Genomic DNA, 20,036 nt, shown 5'->3' with positions numbered 1-20,036 from the left:
TAGCACTACACAATCTGGTGGGTAATAACCTTCAATCTGGATAACAACACAAAACAAATCGTAAGACTAGAGAAATGTATCGACAAATATTACGGAAACAAGCAACACTCAAACACGACGGAGGGTAAGACAGGGGAACCCGTCTCAACATGACGGAGGGTAAGACAGGGGAACCCGTCTCAACATGACGGAGGGTAAGACAGGGGAACCCGTCTCAACATGACGGAGGGTAAGACAGGGGAACCCGTCTCAACATGACAGAGGGTAAGACAGGGGAACCCATCTCAACATGACGGAGGGTAAGACAGGGGAACCCGTCTCAACACGACGGAGGGTAAGACAGGGGAACCCGTCTCAACACGACGGAGGGTAAGACAGGGGAACCCGTCTCAACACGACGGAGGGTAAGACAGGGGAACCCATCTCAACACGATGAGAGGGTAAGACAGGGGAACCCATCTCAACACGATGAGAGGGTAAGACAGGGGAACCCATTTCAACATGAAAATGTGACTCTTCTACAGACACAGACGATTTCATATTTTCACCACCGGGAATGGTAAAGGTCGAAACCGATCTGTTAAAATCAATAAATGACAAACTGGGTATACTTGAATTAGTCAGTAAGGAAATAAAAGAGTTGAAGGCCTCGAGATGAGTGACGAAAAAGCTGCGACATCGGAGAAGGAAACACACAAGCTAAAAGGGACAGTCAATAAGATTGAAACCGAAGTGAATGAACTTAAAAAGGAGAACACCGTTCTGAGAGAAGCCTTACCGGACATACAGACTAGATCCATGAGAGAGAATCTGGTACTAACAGGTATCCTTACTGGACATACAGACTAGATCCATGAGAGAGAATCTGGTCCTAACAGGTATCCTTACTGGACATGCAGACTAGATCCATGAGAGAGAATCTGGTACTAACAGGTATCCTTACTGGACATACAGACTAGATCCATGAGAGAGAATCTGGTCCTAACAGGTATCCTTACTGGACATACAGACTAGATCCATGAGAGAGAATCTGGTACTAACAGGTATCCTTACTGGACATACAGACTAGATCCATGAGAGAGAATCTGGTACTAACAGGTATCCTTACTGGACATACAGACTAGATCCATGAGAGAGAATCTGGTCCTAACAGGTATCCTTACTGGACATGCAGACTAGATCCATGAGAGAGAATCTGGTCCTAACAGGTATCCTTACTGGACATACAGACTAGATCCATGAGAGAGAATCTGGTACTAACAGGTATCCTTACTGGACATACAGACTAGATCCATGAGAGAGAATCTGGTACTAACAGGTATCCTTACTGGACATACAGACTAGATCCATGAGAGAGAATCTGGTCCTTACAGGTATCCAGGAGAAAGAAGGTAGAAGTTCCTGAATGTGTAGTTAGAGAGTTCCTCCTTACAGCGCTTCAGATTCCACACGAAGCTATCGACAAAATCCAACTCGAACGTGTACACCGCTTCGGACAGAAAGGGCAGAGGTATGAACGCCCAATCGTTGCCAAATTTGCTTTCTTTAAAGATAAAATAATGGTTAAAATCCTGGGTAAAAGACTTACTGGGACCAAAATAGACTGATCAGTTCCCGAAGGAAACTGCAGAACGGCGTAAAGTTCTGCATCCAATTTTCAAGGAAAATAGATTGAAAGGGAAACTGCCTGACAGGGTTGGTCCTGCAGTGGTTCTGAGCCTGTCTGGCTGGGTTGGTCCTGTAGTGGTTCTGAGCCTGCCTGGCAGGGTTGGTCCTGCAGTGGTTCTGAGCCTGTCTGGCTGGGTTGGTCCTGTAGTGGTTCTGAGCCTGCCTGGCAGGGTTGGTCCTGTAGTGATTCTGAGCCTGCTTGGCAGGGTTGGTCCTGCAGTGGTTCAGAGCCCGCTTGGCAGGGTTGGTCCTGTAGTGGTTCTGAGCCTGCTTGGCAGGGTTGGTCCTGTAGTGATTCTGAGCCTGCTTGGCAGGGTTGGTCCTGTAGTGGTTCTGAGCCTGCTTGGCAGGGTTGGTCCTGTAGTGGTTCTGAGCCTGTCTGGCAGGGTTGGTCCTGTAGTGGTTCTGAGCCTGCCTGGCAGGGTTGGTCCTGCAGTGGTTCTGAGCCTGCTTGGCAGGGTTGGTCCTGCAGTGGTTCTGAGCCTGCCTGGCAGGGTTGGTCCTGCAGTGGTTCTGAGCCTGTCTGACAGGGTTGGTCCTGTAGTGGTTCTGAGCCTGTCTGACAGGGTTGGTCCTGCAGTGGTTCTGAGCCTGCTTGGCAGGGTTGGTCCTGCAGTGGTTCTGAGCCTGCTTGGCAGGGTTGGTCCTGCAGTGGTTCTGAGCCTGTCTGGCTGGGTTGGTCCTGCAGTGGTTCTGAGCCTGTCTGACAGGGTTGGTCCTGCAGTGGTTCTGAGCCTGTCTGGCTGGGTTGGTCCTGCAGTGGTTCTGAGCCTGTCTGACAGGGTTGGTCCTGCAGTGGTTCTGAGCCTGCTTGGCAGGGTTGGTCCTGCAGTGGTTCTGAGCCTGCTTGGCAGGGTTGGTCCTGCAGTGGTTCTGAGCCTGCCTGGCAGGGTTGGTCCTGCAGTGGTTCTGAGCCTGCTTGGCAGGGTTGGTCCTGCAGTGGTTCTGAGCCTGTCTGGCTGGGTTGGTCCTGCAGTGGTTCTGAGCCTGTCTGACAGGGTTGGTCCTGCAGTGGTTCTGAGCCTGTCTGGCAGGGTTGGTCCTGCAGTGGTTCTGAGCCTGCTTGGCAGGGTTGGTCCTGCAGTGGTTCTGAGCCTGCTTGGCAGGGTTGGTCCTGCAGTGGTTCTGAGCCTGTCTGGCTGGGTTGGTCCTGCAGTGGTTCTGAGCCTGCCTGGCAGGGTTGGTCCTGCAGTGGTTCTGAGCCTGCCTGGCAGGGTTGGTCCTGCAGTGGTTCTGAGCCTGAACTAGAATGTATTGGCCTGAACGTTACACTGTCTCCCCAAATGTCCTTTACCCTTATTGGAATGTATAGACCACCTTCCACCGAAAGTGTGTTTTTTGATCAGTTTAATAACATGCTTAGGGATTGTGATTTTGGGAAGGAGGTCATCTTAATGGGAGATTTTAATATTAATTATGAAGACAAGTCTTGTAGGAAAACCCTCAAACGGATCACTAATACCTTTGACCTTACACAGCTCGTTAAAGGTCCAACCAGGGTGACTTGTTGCTCTAAAACACAGATTGATTTGGTGTTCAGTAATAAACCAGAGAGAGTGACTAAATCATTCAATATGGTTACTGGGCTATCTGATCATAATTTGACACTTATAGCCAGAAAGTTGTCTAAGAGCAGGTTTAAGCTCTCTACTGTTAGAAAGCCGGATCAACTAAGAATACCTAAGAGTGAATTAAACTATTTTGAAAAAGCAATTAATGGAATTAACTGGAATGATCTCTTGTCCTATACAGACGTGGAAGCTGATAGTGAGGTTTTTCTATCCACAATCCAGGCTACAATAAATGGTTTCCTAAAGAAAATCAAATCCAAACCTGGCCAAAAGAGCACTCTTCCTGGGCTAAATGGAGAAATGTGGAAATTGATGAAAGAACGAGATTATGCTCTTAAAAACATCCCTAAAATCCAAATTAGAGCATGACAGACGTAGGTTTACCATGTTGAGAAATAAGGTGATGAAAGAAATCAGACATGCCAAGGCAAACTTTTTTTATTAACATAATTGGTGAGGCAAAGGGAAATTCTAAATTGATCTGGGAGAATATAAAAAAGTTAACAGGGAAAGACCATAGTAACACCGCAACAAGACTAGAAATCGTGGTGAATAACAATCTAACACAGGATGCAGTCGAAATAGCAATAGCCTTCAATTCCTACTTTATTGACTCTGTCAGGGTACTGACACAGAACCCCTCCACTGGTTTCTTGGGCTCAGTGCTAGTGAATGACGCTCAACCCGTCTTCATCATAAGGGATGTTTCTGAGTCAAAGGTGAACAAGGTGATTAGCTCACTAAAGAACTCTAAATCCAAAGATGTGTTTGGGCTGGACTCTACCTTTCTTAAAAACTACAAAGAGTCACTCATTGGCCCCATTACTAAGGTCACCAACACATCTATTGGTCTGGGGGTGTTTCCAAGGGTATGGAAGTCAGCCATAATAACGGCCATCTTTAAATCGGGCGACCCTGCTGACGTAAGTAACTACAGGCCCATTAGTATACTACCTGTGGTGTCGAAGGTTGCTGAAAAGTGTGTAGCAGAACAACTGATTTCCCACCTCAACAACAGCCCCTTCACATTACACTCCATGCAGTTTGGCTTCAGAGCGAAACACTCCACAGAAAAGGCCAACTGCTTTCTTCTGGAAAATGTGAAGTCCAAGATGGACAAAGGGGGCGTTGTCGGGGCTGTGTTTCTGGACCTAAGGAAGGCTTTCGATACTGTTAACCATGAGATTCTCATCACAAAATTGTCCAAGTTCAACTTTTCCCCCGATGCCTTGAGATGGATGAAATCATACCTTGAAGGCAGAACTCAGTGTGTCAGAGTGAGCAATGAGCTGTCGCCCACTCTTAGCTATGATGTGGGCGTGCCCCAAGGGTCAATACTGGGGCCCCTCCTGTTCAGCCTGTACATTAATGATCTGCCTTCCGTCTGCACTGGGTCTGAAGTTCAAATGTATGCAGATGATACAGTGATATATGTGCATGCAAAGAGCAAACAACAAGCTGCACAAGAACTCACTACTGTAATGGTCCAGGTTACAAAGTGGCTCAGTGACTCGTGTTTGCATCTCAATGTGAAAAAAACAGTTTGCATGTTCTTCACAAAGAGGGCAACAGATGCTACTGAGCCAGATGTCTGTGTGTCAGGGGAGAAGCTCCAGGTGGTATCTGATGCTACTGAACCAGATGTCTGTGTATCAGGGGAGAAGCTCCAGGTGGTATCTGATGCTACTGAACCAGATGTCTGTGTATCAGGGGAGAAGCTCCAGCTGGTATCTGATGCTACTGAACCAGATGTCTGTGTATCAGGGGAGAAGCTCCAGGTGGTATCTGATGCTACTGAACCAGATGTCTGTGTATCAGGGGAGAAGCTCCAGGTGGTATCTGATGCTACTGAACCAGATGTCTGTGTATCAGGGAGAAGCTCCAGGTGGTATCTGATGCTACTGAACCAGATGTCTGTGTATCAGGGGAGAAGCTCCAGGTGGTATCTGATGCTACTGAACCAGATGTCTGTGTATCAGGGGAGAAGCTCCAGGTGGTATCTGATCCTACTGAACCAGATGTCTGTGTATCAGGGGAGAAGCTCCAGGTGGTATCTGATGCTACTGAACCAGATGTCTGTGTATCAGGGGAGAAGCTCCAGGTGGTATCTGATGCTACTGAACCAGATGTCTGTGTATCAGGGGAGAAGCTCCAGGTGGTATCTGATGTTACTGAGACAGATGTCTGTGTATCAGGGGAGAAGCTCCAGGTGGTATCTGATGCTACTGAACCAGATGTCTGTGTATCAGGGGAGAAGCTCCAGGTGGTATCTGATGCTACTGAACCAGATGTCTGTGTATCAGGGGAGAAGCTCCAGGTGGTGTCTGATGCTACTGAACCAGATGTCTGTGTATCAGGGGAGAAGCTCCAGGTGGTATCTGATGCTACTGAACCAGATGTCTGTGTATCAGGGGAGAAGCTCCAGGTGGTATCTGATGCTACTGAACCAGATGTCTGTGTATCAGGGGAGAAGCTCCAGGTGGTATCTGATGCTACTGAACCAGATGTCTGTGTATCAGGGGAGAAGCTCCAGGTGGTATCTGATGCTACTGAACCAGATGTCTGTGTATCAGGGGAGAAGCTCCAGGTGGTATCTGATGCTACTGAACCAGATGTCTGTGTATCAGGGGAGAAGCTCCAGGTGGTATCTGATGCTACTGAACCAGATGTCTGTGTATCAGGGGAGAAGCTCCAGGTGGTATCTGATGCTACTGAACCAGATGTCTGTGTATCAGGGGAGAAGCTCCAGGTGGTATCTGATTTTAAGTACCTTGGCATCATACTTGATTCCAACCTCTCTTTTAAAAAGCAGGTGAAAAAGGTCATTCAAATAACCAAATTCAACCTCGCTAATTTCCAGATTTATACGAAATTGTTTGACCACAGAGGTAGCAAAACTGTATTTCAAATCGATGATACTCCCCCACTTAACATACTGCTTGACTAGTTGGGCCCAAGCTTGCTGTACAACATTAAAACCCATTCAGTCTGTCTACAAACAGGCTCTCAAAGTGCTTGATAGGAAGCCCAATAGCCATCATCACTGTTACATCCTCAGAAAGCATGAGCTCCTGAGTTGGGAAAATCTTGTGCAGTACACCGACGCATGTCTTGTATTCCAGATCCTAAATGGCCTGGCTCCCCCTCCACTCAGTATTTTTGTAAAACAGAAAACCCAAACATATGGCAGCAGATCCACAAGGTCTGCTATGAGAGGTGACTGTATAGTTCCCTTAAGGAAAAGCACCTTTAGTAAATCCGCTTTCTCTGTGAGAGATTCCCATGTCTGGAATACACTGCCATTAGACACACATAACTGCACCACATATCACACTTTCACAAAATGCATGAAGACATGGCTAAAGGTCAATCAGACTTGTGAACATAATCCCTAGCTGTGTATTGCCACTTTCCATGTTGTCTGTTGTCTGGAGCTTGTGAGGTGTGGAAACACTTTGTTGTTTTTATGGATTTTGTCTTGTTGCTTTTTGTTCTATGTTGCTCTGTCTGTATGCTACATCTTGCTTGTTCTATGTTGCTCTGTCTGTATGCTACGTCTTGCTTGTTCTATGTTGCTCTGTCTGTATGCTACATCTTGCTTGTCCTATGTTGCTCTGTCTGTATGCTACATCTTGCTTGTTCTATGTTGCTCTGTCTGTATGCTACATCTTGCTTGTTCTATGTTGCTCTGTCTGTATGCTACATCTTGCTTGTCCTATGTTGCTCTGTCTGTATGCTACATCTTGCTTGTTCTATGTTGCTCTGTCTGTATGCTACGTCTTGCTTGTTCTATGTTGCTCTGTCTGTATGCTACGTCTTGCTTGTTCTATGTTGCTCTGTCTGTATGCTACATCTTGCTTGTCCTATGTTGCTCTGTCTGTATGCTACATCTCGCTTGTCCTATGTTGCTCTGTCTGTATGCTACATCTTGCTTGTCCTATGTTGCTCTGTCTGTATGCTACATCTTGCTTGTCCTATGTTTCTCTGTCTGTATGCTATGTCTTGCTTGTCCTATGTTGCTCTGTCTGTATGCTACATCTTGCTTGTCCTATGTTTCTCTGTCTTTATGCTATGTCTTGCTTGTCCTATGTTGCTCTGTCTGTATGCTATGTCTTGCTTGTCCTATGTTACTCTGCGTGTGCTCACTGTTCAATGATTGTCTATATTGTAATTGTTTTTAATAACCTGCCCAGGGTCTGCGGTTGAAAATTAGCCGGCTGGCTAAAACCGGCACTTTTACTGAAACGTTGATTAATGTGCGCTGTCCCTGTAAAAATAAAATAAACTCAAACTCACTCAGCCTGCCTGGCAGGGTTGGTCCTGCAAAGCCCCCTAAAGGGAAAGCATAATATACAAGGAAATTCTCAAAGCTGCTAATGAGAACCTTGACGACCTTGTACCTAGCCGGTGGGAATTCCGGTGGGGTGCCCCCCCACCCAGGCAGTGGCAGTGCTGGCAACACTATCTGCAGTAACACATGGGGAGGGGGGTCACACTCTGACATTCAGAGAGGGGGTATAGTATTGTGGCCCTGGTGGCACAAAATCAAAGGTCTGACTGCATGGAGATGCTTGGGAATATGGTCACTACGGGGGACCGTGTTGTGGGTGTTTCAGGGGAAGGGGGGGTATATCTGACCTCCATCATCTAGGATGTGACAATGGTTAATAAAATCTCCCCATTTTGTTGCACAGTTTTGCAGGGCTTCTCATACAGCTGCGACTGTATATGCATTAGTAAATCAAGACCTTTTCTTGAGTTGGGCTCTGGGATGGTGCAACTGTTGAGAATCCGAGTCTATGGTTGTTGTGGGGGAAAGGTGTTGAGTGTGTATGAGTGTGTGGGTAGTATGTGCGTATCCCACAACTGTTGCGAGGGAGTAAAAGATGTTAGGGACAATATAGGATGATTCACAATAATTGTTTGCTAATATAATAATTGCTTGCAATCATGTAATTTTGGTAATGGCGAGAGGTAAAATCCTTTGCATAAATTGTCTACATTACTACAAATATTAATAGCTAATTATGGAAAATAAGAAACAGTATTTTGGAAATATATATATTTTATTTTTGATGGCTATATATAATACAAATTGAGGTAAGGGCGGTTTGATCTACATTGGCGGTTGATCTACTTCTGTTCTGTGGGTGTCTGTAACGGGCGTCGTCGGGGATAGAGGACCAAAACGCAGCAGGAATGTGGATGCTCATCTTGTATTTATTTTTAAATAAAGAGAACACCAAAATAACAAAAAAAACTAAGAACTCACGAACAACAAAACAGTCTTGTCAGGCTCACGCAGGCAAAACAAGAAACAATCTCCCACAACACTACACCAAACAATTACCCATATATAGGACTCTCAATCAGAGGCAACGAGAAAGCACCTGCCTCCAATTGAGAGTCCAACCCCCCATTAACCTACACATAGAAATACCAAAAACCAGAAAGAACATAGAAATACAAAACATAGAACATAGACCAAAACCCGGAAATAATCAATCAAACACCCTACTACATAAATCACCACCCCGAACCACATAAACAAAATACCCCCTGCCACGTCCTGACCAAACTACAATAACAAATAACCCTTATACTGGTCAGGACGTGACAGTGTCACGATTGTCGTAAGGAGTCGACCAAAACGCAGCGGGAAAATGTATACTCATCTTCTCTTTTTATTTGAAGAAGGAAAAACAAAATAAACACGTGTACAAAAACAAACGACTCCAAACAGTCCCGTCAGGTGCAACAAACACTAAACCAGGAAATAACTACCCACAAACCCCCATCGAACAAACACCCCTATAAATAGGACCTTCAATCAGAGGCAACGAGAAGCAGCTGCCTCCAATTGAAGGTCAACCCAATAAACACCACATAGAAATAGACCAACTAGAAATAACATAGAAATACACTAACATAGAACATAACCCAAACCCAAACAACCCCGAACCACACTAAATAAACACCCCCTGCCACGTCCTGACCAAACTACAATAACAAACAACCCCTTTTACTGGTCAGGACGTGACAGTGGGTTTCACTGTGTGCTCTTTTCGAAGGATGGATTCCCAGTCCGTTCAGGGCCCTGGGATACGGGGTGTCGGGGGTGGTCTGCCGGGCATTGGGATGACAACCCAACTCGGGATGAGGAGGGCTTTTTAGCAGGTGGAATAGTAGGGACCAATTGAAGGTTTTATTTAGTAGCAATGCAAATATCATGGTACAGCTCTATAGACACTCAATCATCATGTTACTTTGTAATGGTACGTTTAGAAACATATATTTTGATAAATAGAATTGAAACTTGTGTCTCATTATGGTAAGTGGAGAAATAAGTATAGCCAGTTATAATTGTAATGTTTTAGCAGATAATAAGAAAAGACGTTCAGTATTTACCTGGCTAAAAGAGAAGGAATATAATATCTATTGTTTACAGGAAACCCATTCAACAATTTTAGATGAAGTTTTGTGGAAAAAGGACTGGGGGGGGCGAAATATATTTCTCCCATGGGGCAAAGAAATTCACAAGGGGTGATGATATTAACAGTTATTTTGATCCAAATGTGCAAATTGTCCAAACAGATGATCAAGGTAGATGGATGATTTTAAATATGTTATTGGACAATAAACAGATATGGTTTATTAACCTATACGGTCCAAATGATGATGATCCATTTAACCAGGTGGGCTAGTTGAGAACAAGTCCTTTATTTAACCAGGTAGGCCAGTTGAGAACAAGTCCTTTATTTAACCAGGTGGGCCAGTTGAGAACAAGTCCTTTATTTAACCAGGTGGGCCAGTTGAGAACAAGTTCTCATTTACAACTGCGACCTGGCCAAGATAAAGCAAAGCAGTGTGACACAAACAACAACACAGAGTTACACATGGAATAAACAAAAGTAGAGTCAATAACAGAATAGAAAAATCTATATACAGTGTGTGCAAATGGCGTGAGGAGGTAAGGCAATAAATAGGCCAATAGTGGCAAAGTAATTACAATTTAGCAGATTTAACACTGGAGTGATAGATGAGCAGATGATGATGAGCAGATGATGATGAGCAGATGATGGTAAGTAGTGATACTGGTGTGCAAAAGAGCAGAAAAGTAAATAAAAACAATATGGGGATGAGGTAGTTGGTAGATTGGGTGGGCTATTTACAGATGGACTATGTACAGCAACAAGCAACACTAGACACTATTATTATGGTGGGAGATTTCAATACGGTCTTAAATGCCTCTATGGACCGGAAAGGAAATCACACTACAAACTATCACCCTCAGGCACTGAAGGAAATCATGAATGTCATGGATATATTGGAATTAGTGGATATATGGAGACTTAAATACCCTGACCTAGTGAGATATACATGGAGGAGGTTTAATATCCTGACCTAGTGAGATATACATGGAGGAGGTTTAATATCCTGACCTAGTGAGATATATATGGAGGAGGTTTAATATCCTGACCTAGTGAGATATACATGGAGGAGGTTTAATATCCTGACCTAGTGAGATATACATGGAGGAGGCTTAAATATCCTGACCTAGTGAGATATACATGGAGGAGGTTTAATATCCTGACCTAGTGAGATATACATGGAGGAGGTTTAATACCCTGACCTAGTGAGATATACATGGAGGAGGTTTAATACCCTGACCTAGTGAGATATACATGGAGGAGGTTTAATATCCTGACTTAGTGAGATATACATGGAGGAGGTTTAATACCCTGACCTAGTGAGATATACATGGAGGAGGTTTAATATCCTGACTTAGTGAGATATACATGGAGGAGAATTTAATATCCTGACCTAGTGAGATATACATGGAGGAGGTGTAATACCCTGACCTAGTGAGATATACATGGAGGAGGTTTAATACCCTGACCTAGTGAGATATACATGGAGGAGGCTTAATATCCTGACCTAGTGAGATATACATGGAGGAGGTTTAATATCCTGACCTAGTGAGATATACATGGAGGAGGTTTAATATCCTGACCTAGTGAGATATACATGGAGGAGGTTTAATATCCTGACCTAGTGAGATATACATGGAGGAGGTTTAATACCCTGACCTAGTGAGATATACATGGAGGAGGTTTAATATCCTGACCTAGTGAGATATACATGGAGGAGGTTTAATATCCTGACCTAGTGAGATATACATGGAGGAGGTGTAATACCCTGACCTAGTGAGATATACATGGAGGAGGCTTAATATCCTGACCTAGTGAGATATACATGGAGGAGGTTTAATATCCTGACCTAGTGAGATATACATGGAGGAGGTGTAATACCCTGACCTAGTGAGATATACATGGAGGAGGCTTAATATCCTGACCTAGTGAGATATACATGGAGGAGGTTTAATATCAAATCAAATCAAATCAAATCAAATTTATTTTTATATAGCCCTTCGTACATCAGCTGATATTCTCAAAGTGCTGTACAGAAACCCAGCCTAAAACCCCAAACAGCAAGCAAAGCATGTGAAAGAAGCACGGTGGCTAGGAAAAACTCCCTAGGAAAAACTCCCTAGAAAGGCCAAAAACCTAGGAAGAAACCTAGAGAGGAACCAGGCTATGAGGGGTGGCCAGTCCTCTTCTGGCTGTGCAGGGTGGATATTAAAACAGAACATGGTCAAAATGTTAAAATGTTAAAATGTTCATAAATGACCAGCATGGTCAAATAATAATAATCATAGTAGTTGTCGAGGGTGCAACAAGCACGTCCGGTGAACAGGTCAGGGTTCCATAGCCGCAGGCAGAACAGTTGAAACTGGAGCAGCAGCACGGCCAGGTGGACTGGGGACAGCAAGGAGTCATCATACCAGGTAGTCCTGAGGCATGGTCCTAGGGCTCAGGTCCTCCGAGAGAAAGACAGAAAGAGAGAAAGAGAGAATTAGAGAGAGCATATTTAAATACACACAGGACACCGGATAAGACAAGAGAAATACTCCAGATGTAACAGACTGACCCTAGCCCCCCGACACATAAACTACTGCAGCATAAATACTGGAGGCTGAGACAGGAGGGATCAGAAGACACTGTGGCCCCATCCGATGATACCCCCGGACAGGGCCAAACAGGCAGGATATAACCCCACCCACTTTGCCAAAGCACAGCCCCCACACCACTAGAGGGATGTCTCCAACCACCAACCTACCGTCCTAAGACAGATATCCTGACCTAGTGAGATATACATGGAGGAGGTTTAATATCCTGACCTAGTGAGATATACATGGAGGAGGTTTAATATCCTGACCTAGTGAGATATACATGGAGGAGGTTTAATATCCTGACCTAGTGAGATATACATGGAGGAGGCTTAATCAAGCTAGTGGTCTTGATTACTTATGTCATTCTCTCTGGCACCAAAAGTTTAAAAAGTGTTGATAGGGGACAGAATGCGCTCGGATCATCATAATAATTAGCATATATATCACTCTTACAGAATTTCCACGTGGGCGAGGATATTGGAAATTTAATCAAAGCCTACTCGATGATAAATTGTTTAGAACTCGGACAGAAGAATTTAAAACGGACTTTTTCAGACATAACACAGGTACAGCAGATCCCCTTATTGTATGGGACACTTTTAAACGTGCCTTTCGAGGCCATGCAATTCAGTACTCATCTAAACTCAGCAAAAAAAGAAATGTCCTCTCACTGTCAACTGCGTTTATTTTCAGCAAATTTAACATTAATATTTGTATTTGTATGAACATAACAAGATTCAACAACAGACATAAACCGAACAAGTTCCACAGATGTGACTATCAGAAATTGAATAATGTGTCCCTGAACAAAGAGGGGGGGGGGGGGGGGGTCAAAAGTAACAGTCAGTATCTGGTGTGGCCACCAGCTGCATTAAGTACTGCAGTGCATCTCCCGTGGTGGCTAATTTCTGCATTACCAAATGAGGAGAGTTACAAACTTCACACACCAGTCAGAGTTATACTTAAACTACATCTTTAATAATAAGAGCTTTGCATTAGCACTTGACTTTCAATAATGCGCCATTGAAAAGTGACAACAGAAAAGTACAAAGATCTTTTATAGCCAAGATACACCCGTCTCAACGTACATGACGAACCACAGATCTTAGGAACAGTTCACAAAGGGGACTTTATATAATTGAGAAAGGAGTATCCCTTAGCCAGATAGCATATTCGCTATAAATTATCGTTCAGTTTGGTCCCTAAAACGAAGTTCTAATCTTGTTCCTGGTACGGTATAGAACAGAACCATTAGCTCTATGTCCTCTGGAATGCTCTTTAGGTTTTATCACCCAAAGACATCGTAAATCTCCTCCCTCAGTGTCATCGCTCATAGGCCCATCCTCAGTAGAACACACACAATAGTTTAACAGAATACTCTATTCTGTCGAATAAACCAACCATTATAACATAATCTCGCAATTTTCCACGACACTCCTCCTCGTGGACTGCAACAGATTTGCCAGTTCTTGCTGTGAAATGTTACCCCATTCTTCCACGAAGGCACCGGCAAGATCCTGGACATTTCTGGGGGGGAATGGCCCTAGCCCTCACCCTCCGGCCCAACAGGTCCCAGACGTGCTCAATGAGATTGAGATCCGGGCTCTTCGCTGGCCATGGCAGAACACTGACATTCCTGTCTTGCGTGATTTTCTGCACAGAACGAGCAGTATGGCTGGTGGCATTGTAATGCTGGAGGGTCATGTCAGGATGAGCCTGCAGGAAGGGTACCACATGAGGGAGGAGGATGTCTTCCCTGTAATGCACAGCGTTGAGATTGCCTGCAATGACAACAAGCTCATTCCGATGATGATGTGACACACCGCCCCAGACCATGATGGACTCTCTACATCCAAATCGATCCCGCTCCAGAGTACAGGCCTCGGTGTAACGCTCATTCATTCGATGATAAACGCGAAGCCGACCATCACCCCTGGTGAGAAAAAAAAGCGACTCGTCAGTGAAGAGCACTTTTTGCCAGTCCTGTCTGGTCCAGCGACGGTGGGTTTGTGCCCATAGGCGACGTTGTTGCCGGTGATGTCTGGTGAGGACCTGCCTTACAACAGGCCTACAAGCCCTCAGTCCAGCCTCTCTCAGCCTATTGCGGACAGTCTGAGCACCGCTGGAGGGATTGTGCGTTCCTGGTGTAACTCGGGCAGTTGTTGTTGCCATCCTGTACCTGTCCCGCAGGTGTGATGTTAAGATGTACTGATCCTGTGCAGGTGTTGTTACACGTGGTCTGCCACTGCGAGGACGATCAGCTGTCCGTCCTGTCTCCCTGAGCGCTGTCTTAGGCGTCTCACAGTACGGACATTGCAATTTATTGCCCTGGCCACATCTGCAGTCCTCATGCCTCCTTGCAGCATGCCTAAGGCACGTTCACGCAGATGAGCAGGGACCCTGGGCATCTTTCCTTTGGTGTTTTTCAGAGTCAGTAGAAAGGCCTCTTTTAGTGTCCTAAGTTTTCATCACTGTGACCTTAATTGCCTACCGTCTCTAAGCTGTTAGTATCTTAACGACAGTTCCACAGGTGCATGTTCATTAACTGTTTATGGTTCATTGAACAATCATGGGAAACAGTGTTTAACCCCTTTACAATGAAGATCTGTGAAGATATTTTGATTTTTATGAATTATCATTGAAAGACAGGGTCCTGAAAAAGGGAAGAAAAAAAATAATAATTATGTCTCGCTCTCTTAAAACATTTAAAAAGAAAGATCTCGTCCTGTCCCCAGTAATAACTCATCATAATGATTAGTCCCCAGTAATAACTCATCATAATGATTAGTCCTGTCCCCAGTAATAACTCATCATGATTAGTCCCCAGTAATAACTCATCATAATGATTAGTCCCCAGTAATAACTCATCATAATGATTAGTCCTGTCCCCAGTAATAACTCATCATGATTAGTCCCCAGTAATAACTCATCATAATGATTAGTCCCCAGTAATAACTCATCATAATGATTAGTCCCCAGTAATAACTCATCATAATGATTAGTCCCCAGTAATAACTCATCATAATGATTAGTCCCCAGTAATAACTCATCATTATTAGTCCCCAGTAATAACTCATCATCATGATTAGTCCCCAGTAATAACTCATCATTATTAGTCCCCAGTAATAACTCATCATAATGATTAGTCCCCAGTAATAACTCATCATAATGATTAGTCCCCAGTAATAACTCATCATGATTAGTCCCCAGTAATAACTCATCATAATGATTAGTCCCCAGTAATAACTCATCATAATGATTAGTCCCCAGTAATAACTCATCATAATGATTAGTCCCCAGTAATAACTCATCATAATGATTAGTCCCCAGTAATAACTCATCATGATGATTAGTCCCCAGTAATAACTCATCATGATTAGTCCCCAGTAATAACTCATCATAATGATTAGTCCTGTCCCCAGTAATAACTCATCATAATGATTAGTCCCCAGTAATAACTCATCATGATGATTAGTCCCCAGTAATAACTCATCATAATGATTAGTCCCCAGTAATAACTCATCATAATGATTAGTCCCCAGTAATAACTCATCATAATGATTAGTCCCCAGTAATAACTCATCATGATTAGTCCCCAGTAATAACTCATCATAATGATTAGACCTGTCCCCAGTAATAACTCATCATAATGATTAGTCCCCAGTAATAACTCATCATAATGATTAGTCCCCAGTAATAACTCATCATGATTAGTCCCCAGTAATAACTCATCATAATGATTAGTCCCTAGTAATAACTCATCATAATGATTAGTCCCCAGTAATAACTCATCATAATGATTAGTCCCCAGTAATAACTCATCATGATTAGTCCCCAGTAATAACTCATCATAATGATTAGACCTGTCCCCAGTAATAACTCATCATAATGATTAGTCCCCAGTAATAACTCATCATAATGATTAGTCCCCAGTAATAACTCATCATGATTAGTCCCCAGTAATAACTCATCATAATGATTAGTCCCTAGTAATAACTCATCATAATGATTAGTCCCCAGTAATAATTCATCATAATGATTAGTCCCCAGTAATAACTCATCATAATGATTAGTCCCCAGTAATAACTCATCATAATGATTAGTCCCCAGTAAGAACTCATCATAATGATTAGTCCCCAGTAATAACTCATCATAATGATTAGTCCCCAGTAATAACTCATCATAATGATTAGTCCCCAGTAATAACTCATCATAATGATTAGTCCCCAGTAATAACTCATCATAATGATTAGTCCCCAGTAATAACTCATCATAATGATTAGTCCCCAGTAATAACTCATCATAATGATTAGTCCCCAGTAATAACTCATCATAATGATTAGTCCCCAGTAATAACTCATCATAATGATTAGTCCCCAGTAATAACTCATCATAATGATTAGTCCCCAGTAATAACTCATCATAATGATTAGTCCCCAGTAATAACTCATCATAATGATTAGTCCCCAGTAATAACTCATCATAATGATTAGTCCCCAGTAATAACTCATCATAATGATTAGTCCCCAGTAATAACTCATCATAATGATTAGTCCCCAGTAATAACTCATCATAATGATTAGTCCTGTCCCCAGTAATAACTCATCATAATGAATTAGTCCCCAGTAATAACTCATCATGATTAGTCCCCAGTAATAACTCATCATAATGATTAGTCCCCAGTAATAACTCATCATAATGATTAGTCCCCAGTAATAACTCATCATGATTAGTCCCCAGTAATAACTCATCATAATGATTAGTCCCCAGTAATAACTCATCATAATGATTAGTCCCCAGTAATAACTCATCATAATGATTAGTCCCCAGTAATATCTCATCATGATTAGTCCCCAGTAATAACTCATCATAATGATTAGTCCCCAGTAATAACTCATCATAATGATTAGTCCCCAGTAATAACTCATCATAATGATTAGTCCCCAGTAATAACTCATCATAATGATTAGTCCCCAGTAATAACTCATCATAATGATTAGTCCCCAGTAATAACTCATCATAATGATTAGTCCTGTCCCCAGTAATAACTCATCATAATGAATTAGTCCCCAGTAATAACTCATCATGATTAGTCCCCAGTAATAACTCATCATAATGATTAGTCCCCAGTAATAACTCATCATAATGATTAGTCCCCAGTAATAACTCATCATAATGATTAGTCCTGTCCCCAGTAATAACTCATCATAATGAATTAGTCCCCAGTAATAACTCATCATGATTAGTCACCAGTAATAACTCATCATAATGATTAGTCCCCAGTAATAACTCATCATAATGATTAGTCCCCAGTAATAACTCATCATGATTAGTCCCCAGTAATAACTCATCATAATGATTAGTCCCCAGTAATAACTCATCATAATGATTAGTCCTGTCCCCAGTAATAACTCATCATAATGAATTAGTCCCCAGTAATAACTCATCATGATTAGTCCCCAGTAATAACTCATCATAATGATTAGTCCCCAGTAATAACTCATCATAATGATTAGTCCCCAGTAATAACTCATCATAATGATTAGTCCTGTCCCCAGTAATAACTCATCATAATGAATTAGTCCCCAGTAATAACTCATCATGATTAGTCACCAGTAATAACTCATCATAATGATTAGTCCCCAGTAATAACTCATCATAATGATTAGTCCCCAGTAATAACTCATCATGATTAGTCCCCAGTAATAACTCATCATAATGATTAGTCCCCAGTAATAACTCATCATAATGATTAGTCTCCAGTAATAACTCATCATAATGATTAGTCCCCAGTAATAACTAATCATAATGATTAGTCCCCAGTAATAACTCATCATAATGATTAGTCCCCAGTAATAACTCATCATAATGATTAGTCCCAGTAATAACTCATCATAATGATTAGTCCCCAGTAATAACTCATCATAATGATTAGTCCCCAGTAATAACTCATCATAATGATTAGTCCCCAGTAATAACTCATCATAATGATTAGTCCCCAGTAATAACTCATCATAATGATTAGTCCCCAGTAATAACTCATCATAATGATTAGTCCCCAGTAATAACTCATCATAATGATTAGTCCTGTCCCCAGTAATAACTCATCATAATGAATTAGTCCCCAGTAATAACTCATCATGATTAGTCCCCAGTAATAACTCATCATAATGATTAGTCCCCAGTAATAACTCATCATAATGATTAGTCCCCAGTAATAACTCATCATAATGATTAGTCCCCAGTAATAACTCATCATAATGATTAGTCCCCAGTAATAACTCATCATTATTAGTAAATCAATCGGTTACATCAATATATGTACAGTTTGAGATTGACTTTGCAAATGGTGTCTGATGGAAACGATCTGTGTATTTCATGTTTTGTCTCCGTTCTCAATCTCCCTCTCCACCCCTCCCCCTCTCCCACTCCCCTCTCCACCCCTCCCTCTCTCCCCCTTCCCTCTCCATCCCTCCCTCTCTCCCCCTCCCTCTCCACCCCTCCCTCTCCACCCCTCCCCCCCTCCCTCTCCACCCCTCTCTCTCCGATCCCTCCCTCTCTCCCACTCCCCTCTCCACCCCTCCCGCTCCACCCCTTCCCTCTCCATCCCACCCTCTCTCCCCCTTCCCTCTCCATCCCTCCCTCTCTCCCCCTCCCTCTCCACCCCTCCCTCTCCATCCCTCCCTCTCTCCCACTCCCCTCTCCATCCCTCCCTCTCTCCCCCCTTCCCTCTCCATCCCTCCCTCTCTCCCCTCCCTCTCCACCCCTCCCTCTCCATCCCTCCCTCTCTCCCCCTTCCCTCTCCATCCCACCCTCTCTCCCCCTTCCCTCTCCATCCCTCCCTCTCTCCCCCTCCCCTCTCTCCCCCTCCCTCTCCACCCCTCCCCTCTCCCACCCCTCCCTCTCTCTCCCCCTCCCTCTCCACCCCTCCCCTCTCCACCCCTCCCTCTCTCCCCCTTCCCTCTCCATCCCTCCCTCTCCACCCCTCCACTCTCCACCCCTCCCTCTCTCCCTCTCCACCCCTCCACCCCTCCCTCTCCACCCCTCCCTCTCCCCTCCCCCCCTCCCTCTCTCAGTCTGTCGGGGAATCCTCCCGTTCTACGACGAGACAGAAGAAGAGAACACAGACCTTCACAACCGGATCATCTTCTGTCGTATCGTAGCCGGGGAGTTTGAGTTTGACGCTCCCTTACTGGGACGACATCTCTGTTCCAGGTACACAACTCTGAAGAAAGAAAAACTGCTTCTTACTGTGGCACCTGATGGCACCTGATGGCACCTGATGGCACCTGATGGCACCTGATGGCACCTGATACCTAACACTGATGTCCCTGATAGCTGTTTTATTGACGAACGTTTTTACCTGCCAGAACTGACTGTGATATGTGGTTGTCCTTGCCTACCTTAGTTCCGCGATTAGTCGCTCTGGATGAGACGAATGTCTGCTAAATCAGTGTTTCCCCAACTCCGGTCCTCCAGTACCCCCAACAGCCCAACTCCGGTCCTCCAGTACCCCCAACAGCCCAACTTCGGTCCTCCAGTACCTCCCCAACAGCCCAACCCCGGTCCTCCAGTACCCCCCAACAGCCCAACCCTGGTCCTCCAGTCCCCCAGTACCCCCCCAACAGCCCAACCCTGGTCCTCCAGTCCCCCAGTACCTCCCCAACAGCCCATCCCTGGTCCTCCAGTCCCCCCAACAGCTTAACTCCGGTACTGGAGAACCAGGGTTGGAAACCCCTGTGATAAATTACCAAAATGTTAAATGTAGAGACAACCACTAGAGG

General features: G+C 43.9%; 1 protein-coding gene across 1 annotated transcript in view; it reads left to right on the top strand.

Annotated features, from left to right (window-relative positions):
• The window catches only part of LOC106572974 (uncharacterized), a 127,059-nt gene that overhangs the window by 88,874 nt on the left and 18,149 nt on the right, over positions 1 to 20,036 (top strand). Inside the window, 3 exon segments of the mRNA XM_045696564.2 lie at positions 19,329 to 19,344; positions 19,346 to 19,438; positions 19,440 to 19,467. Of these exon segments, the coding sequence (XP_045552520.2) occupies positions 19,329 to 19,344; positions 19,346 to 19,438; positions 19,440 to 19,467 (137 nt within the window).

Source organism: Salmo salar, chromosome 15 (assembly GCF_965601325.2).
Source record: "Salmo salar chromosome 15, fSalSal1, whole genome shotgun sequence".
NCBI lineage: Eukaryota > Metazoa > Chordata > Actinopteri > Salmoniformes > Salmonidae > Salmo > Salmo salar.
The sequence above is the reverse complement of the archived record's forward strand: the minus strand, read 5'-3'. Positions and strand labels throughout refer to the sequence as shown.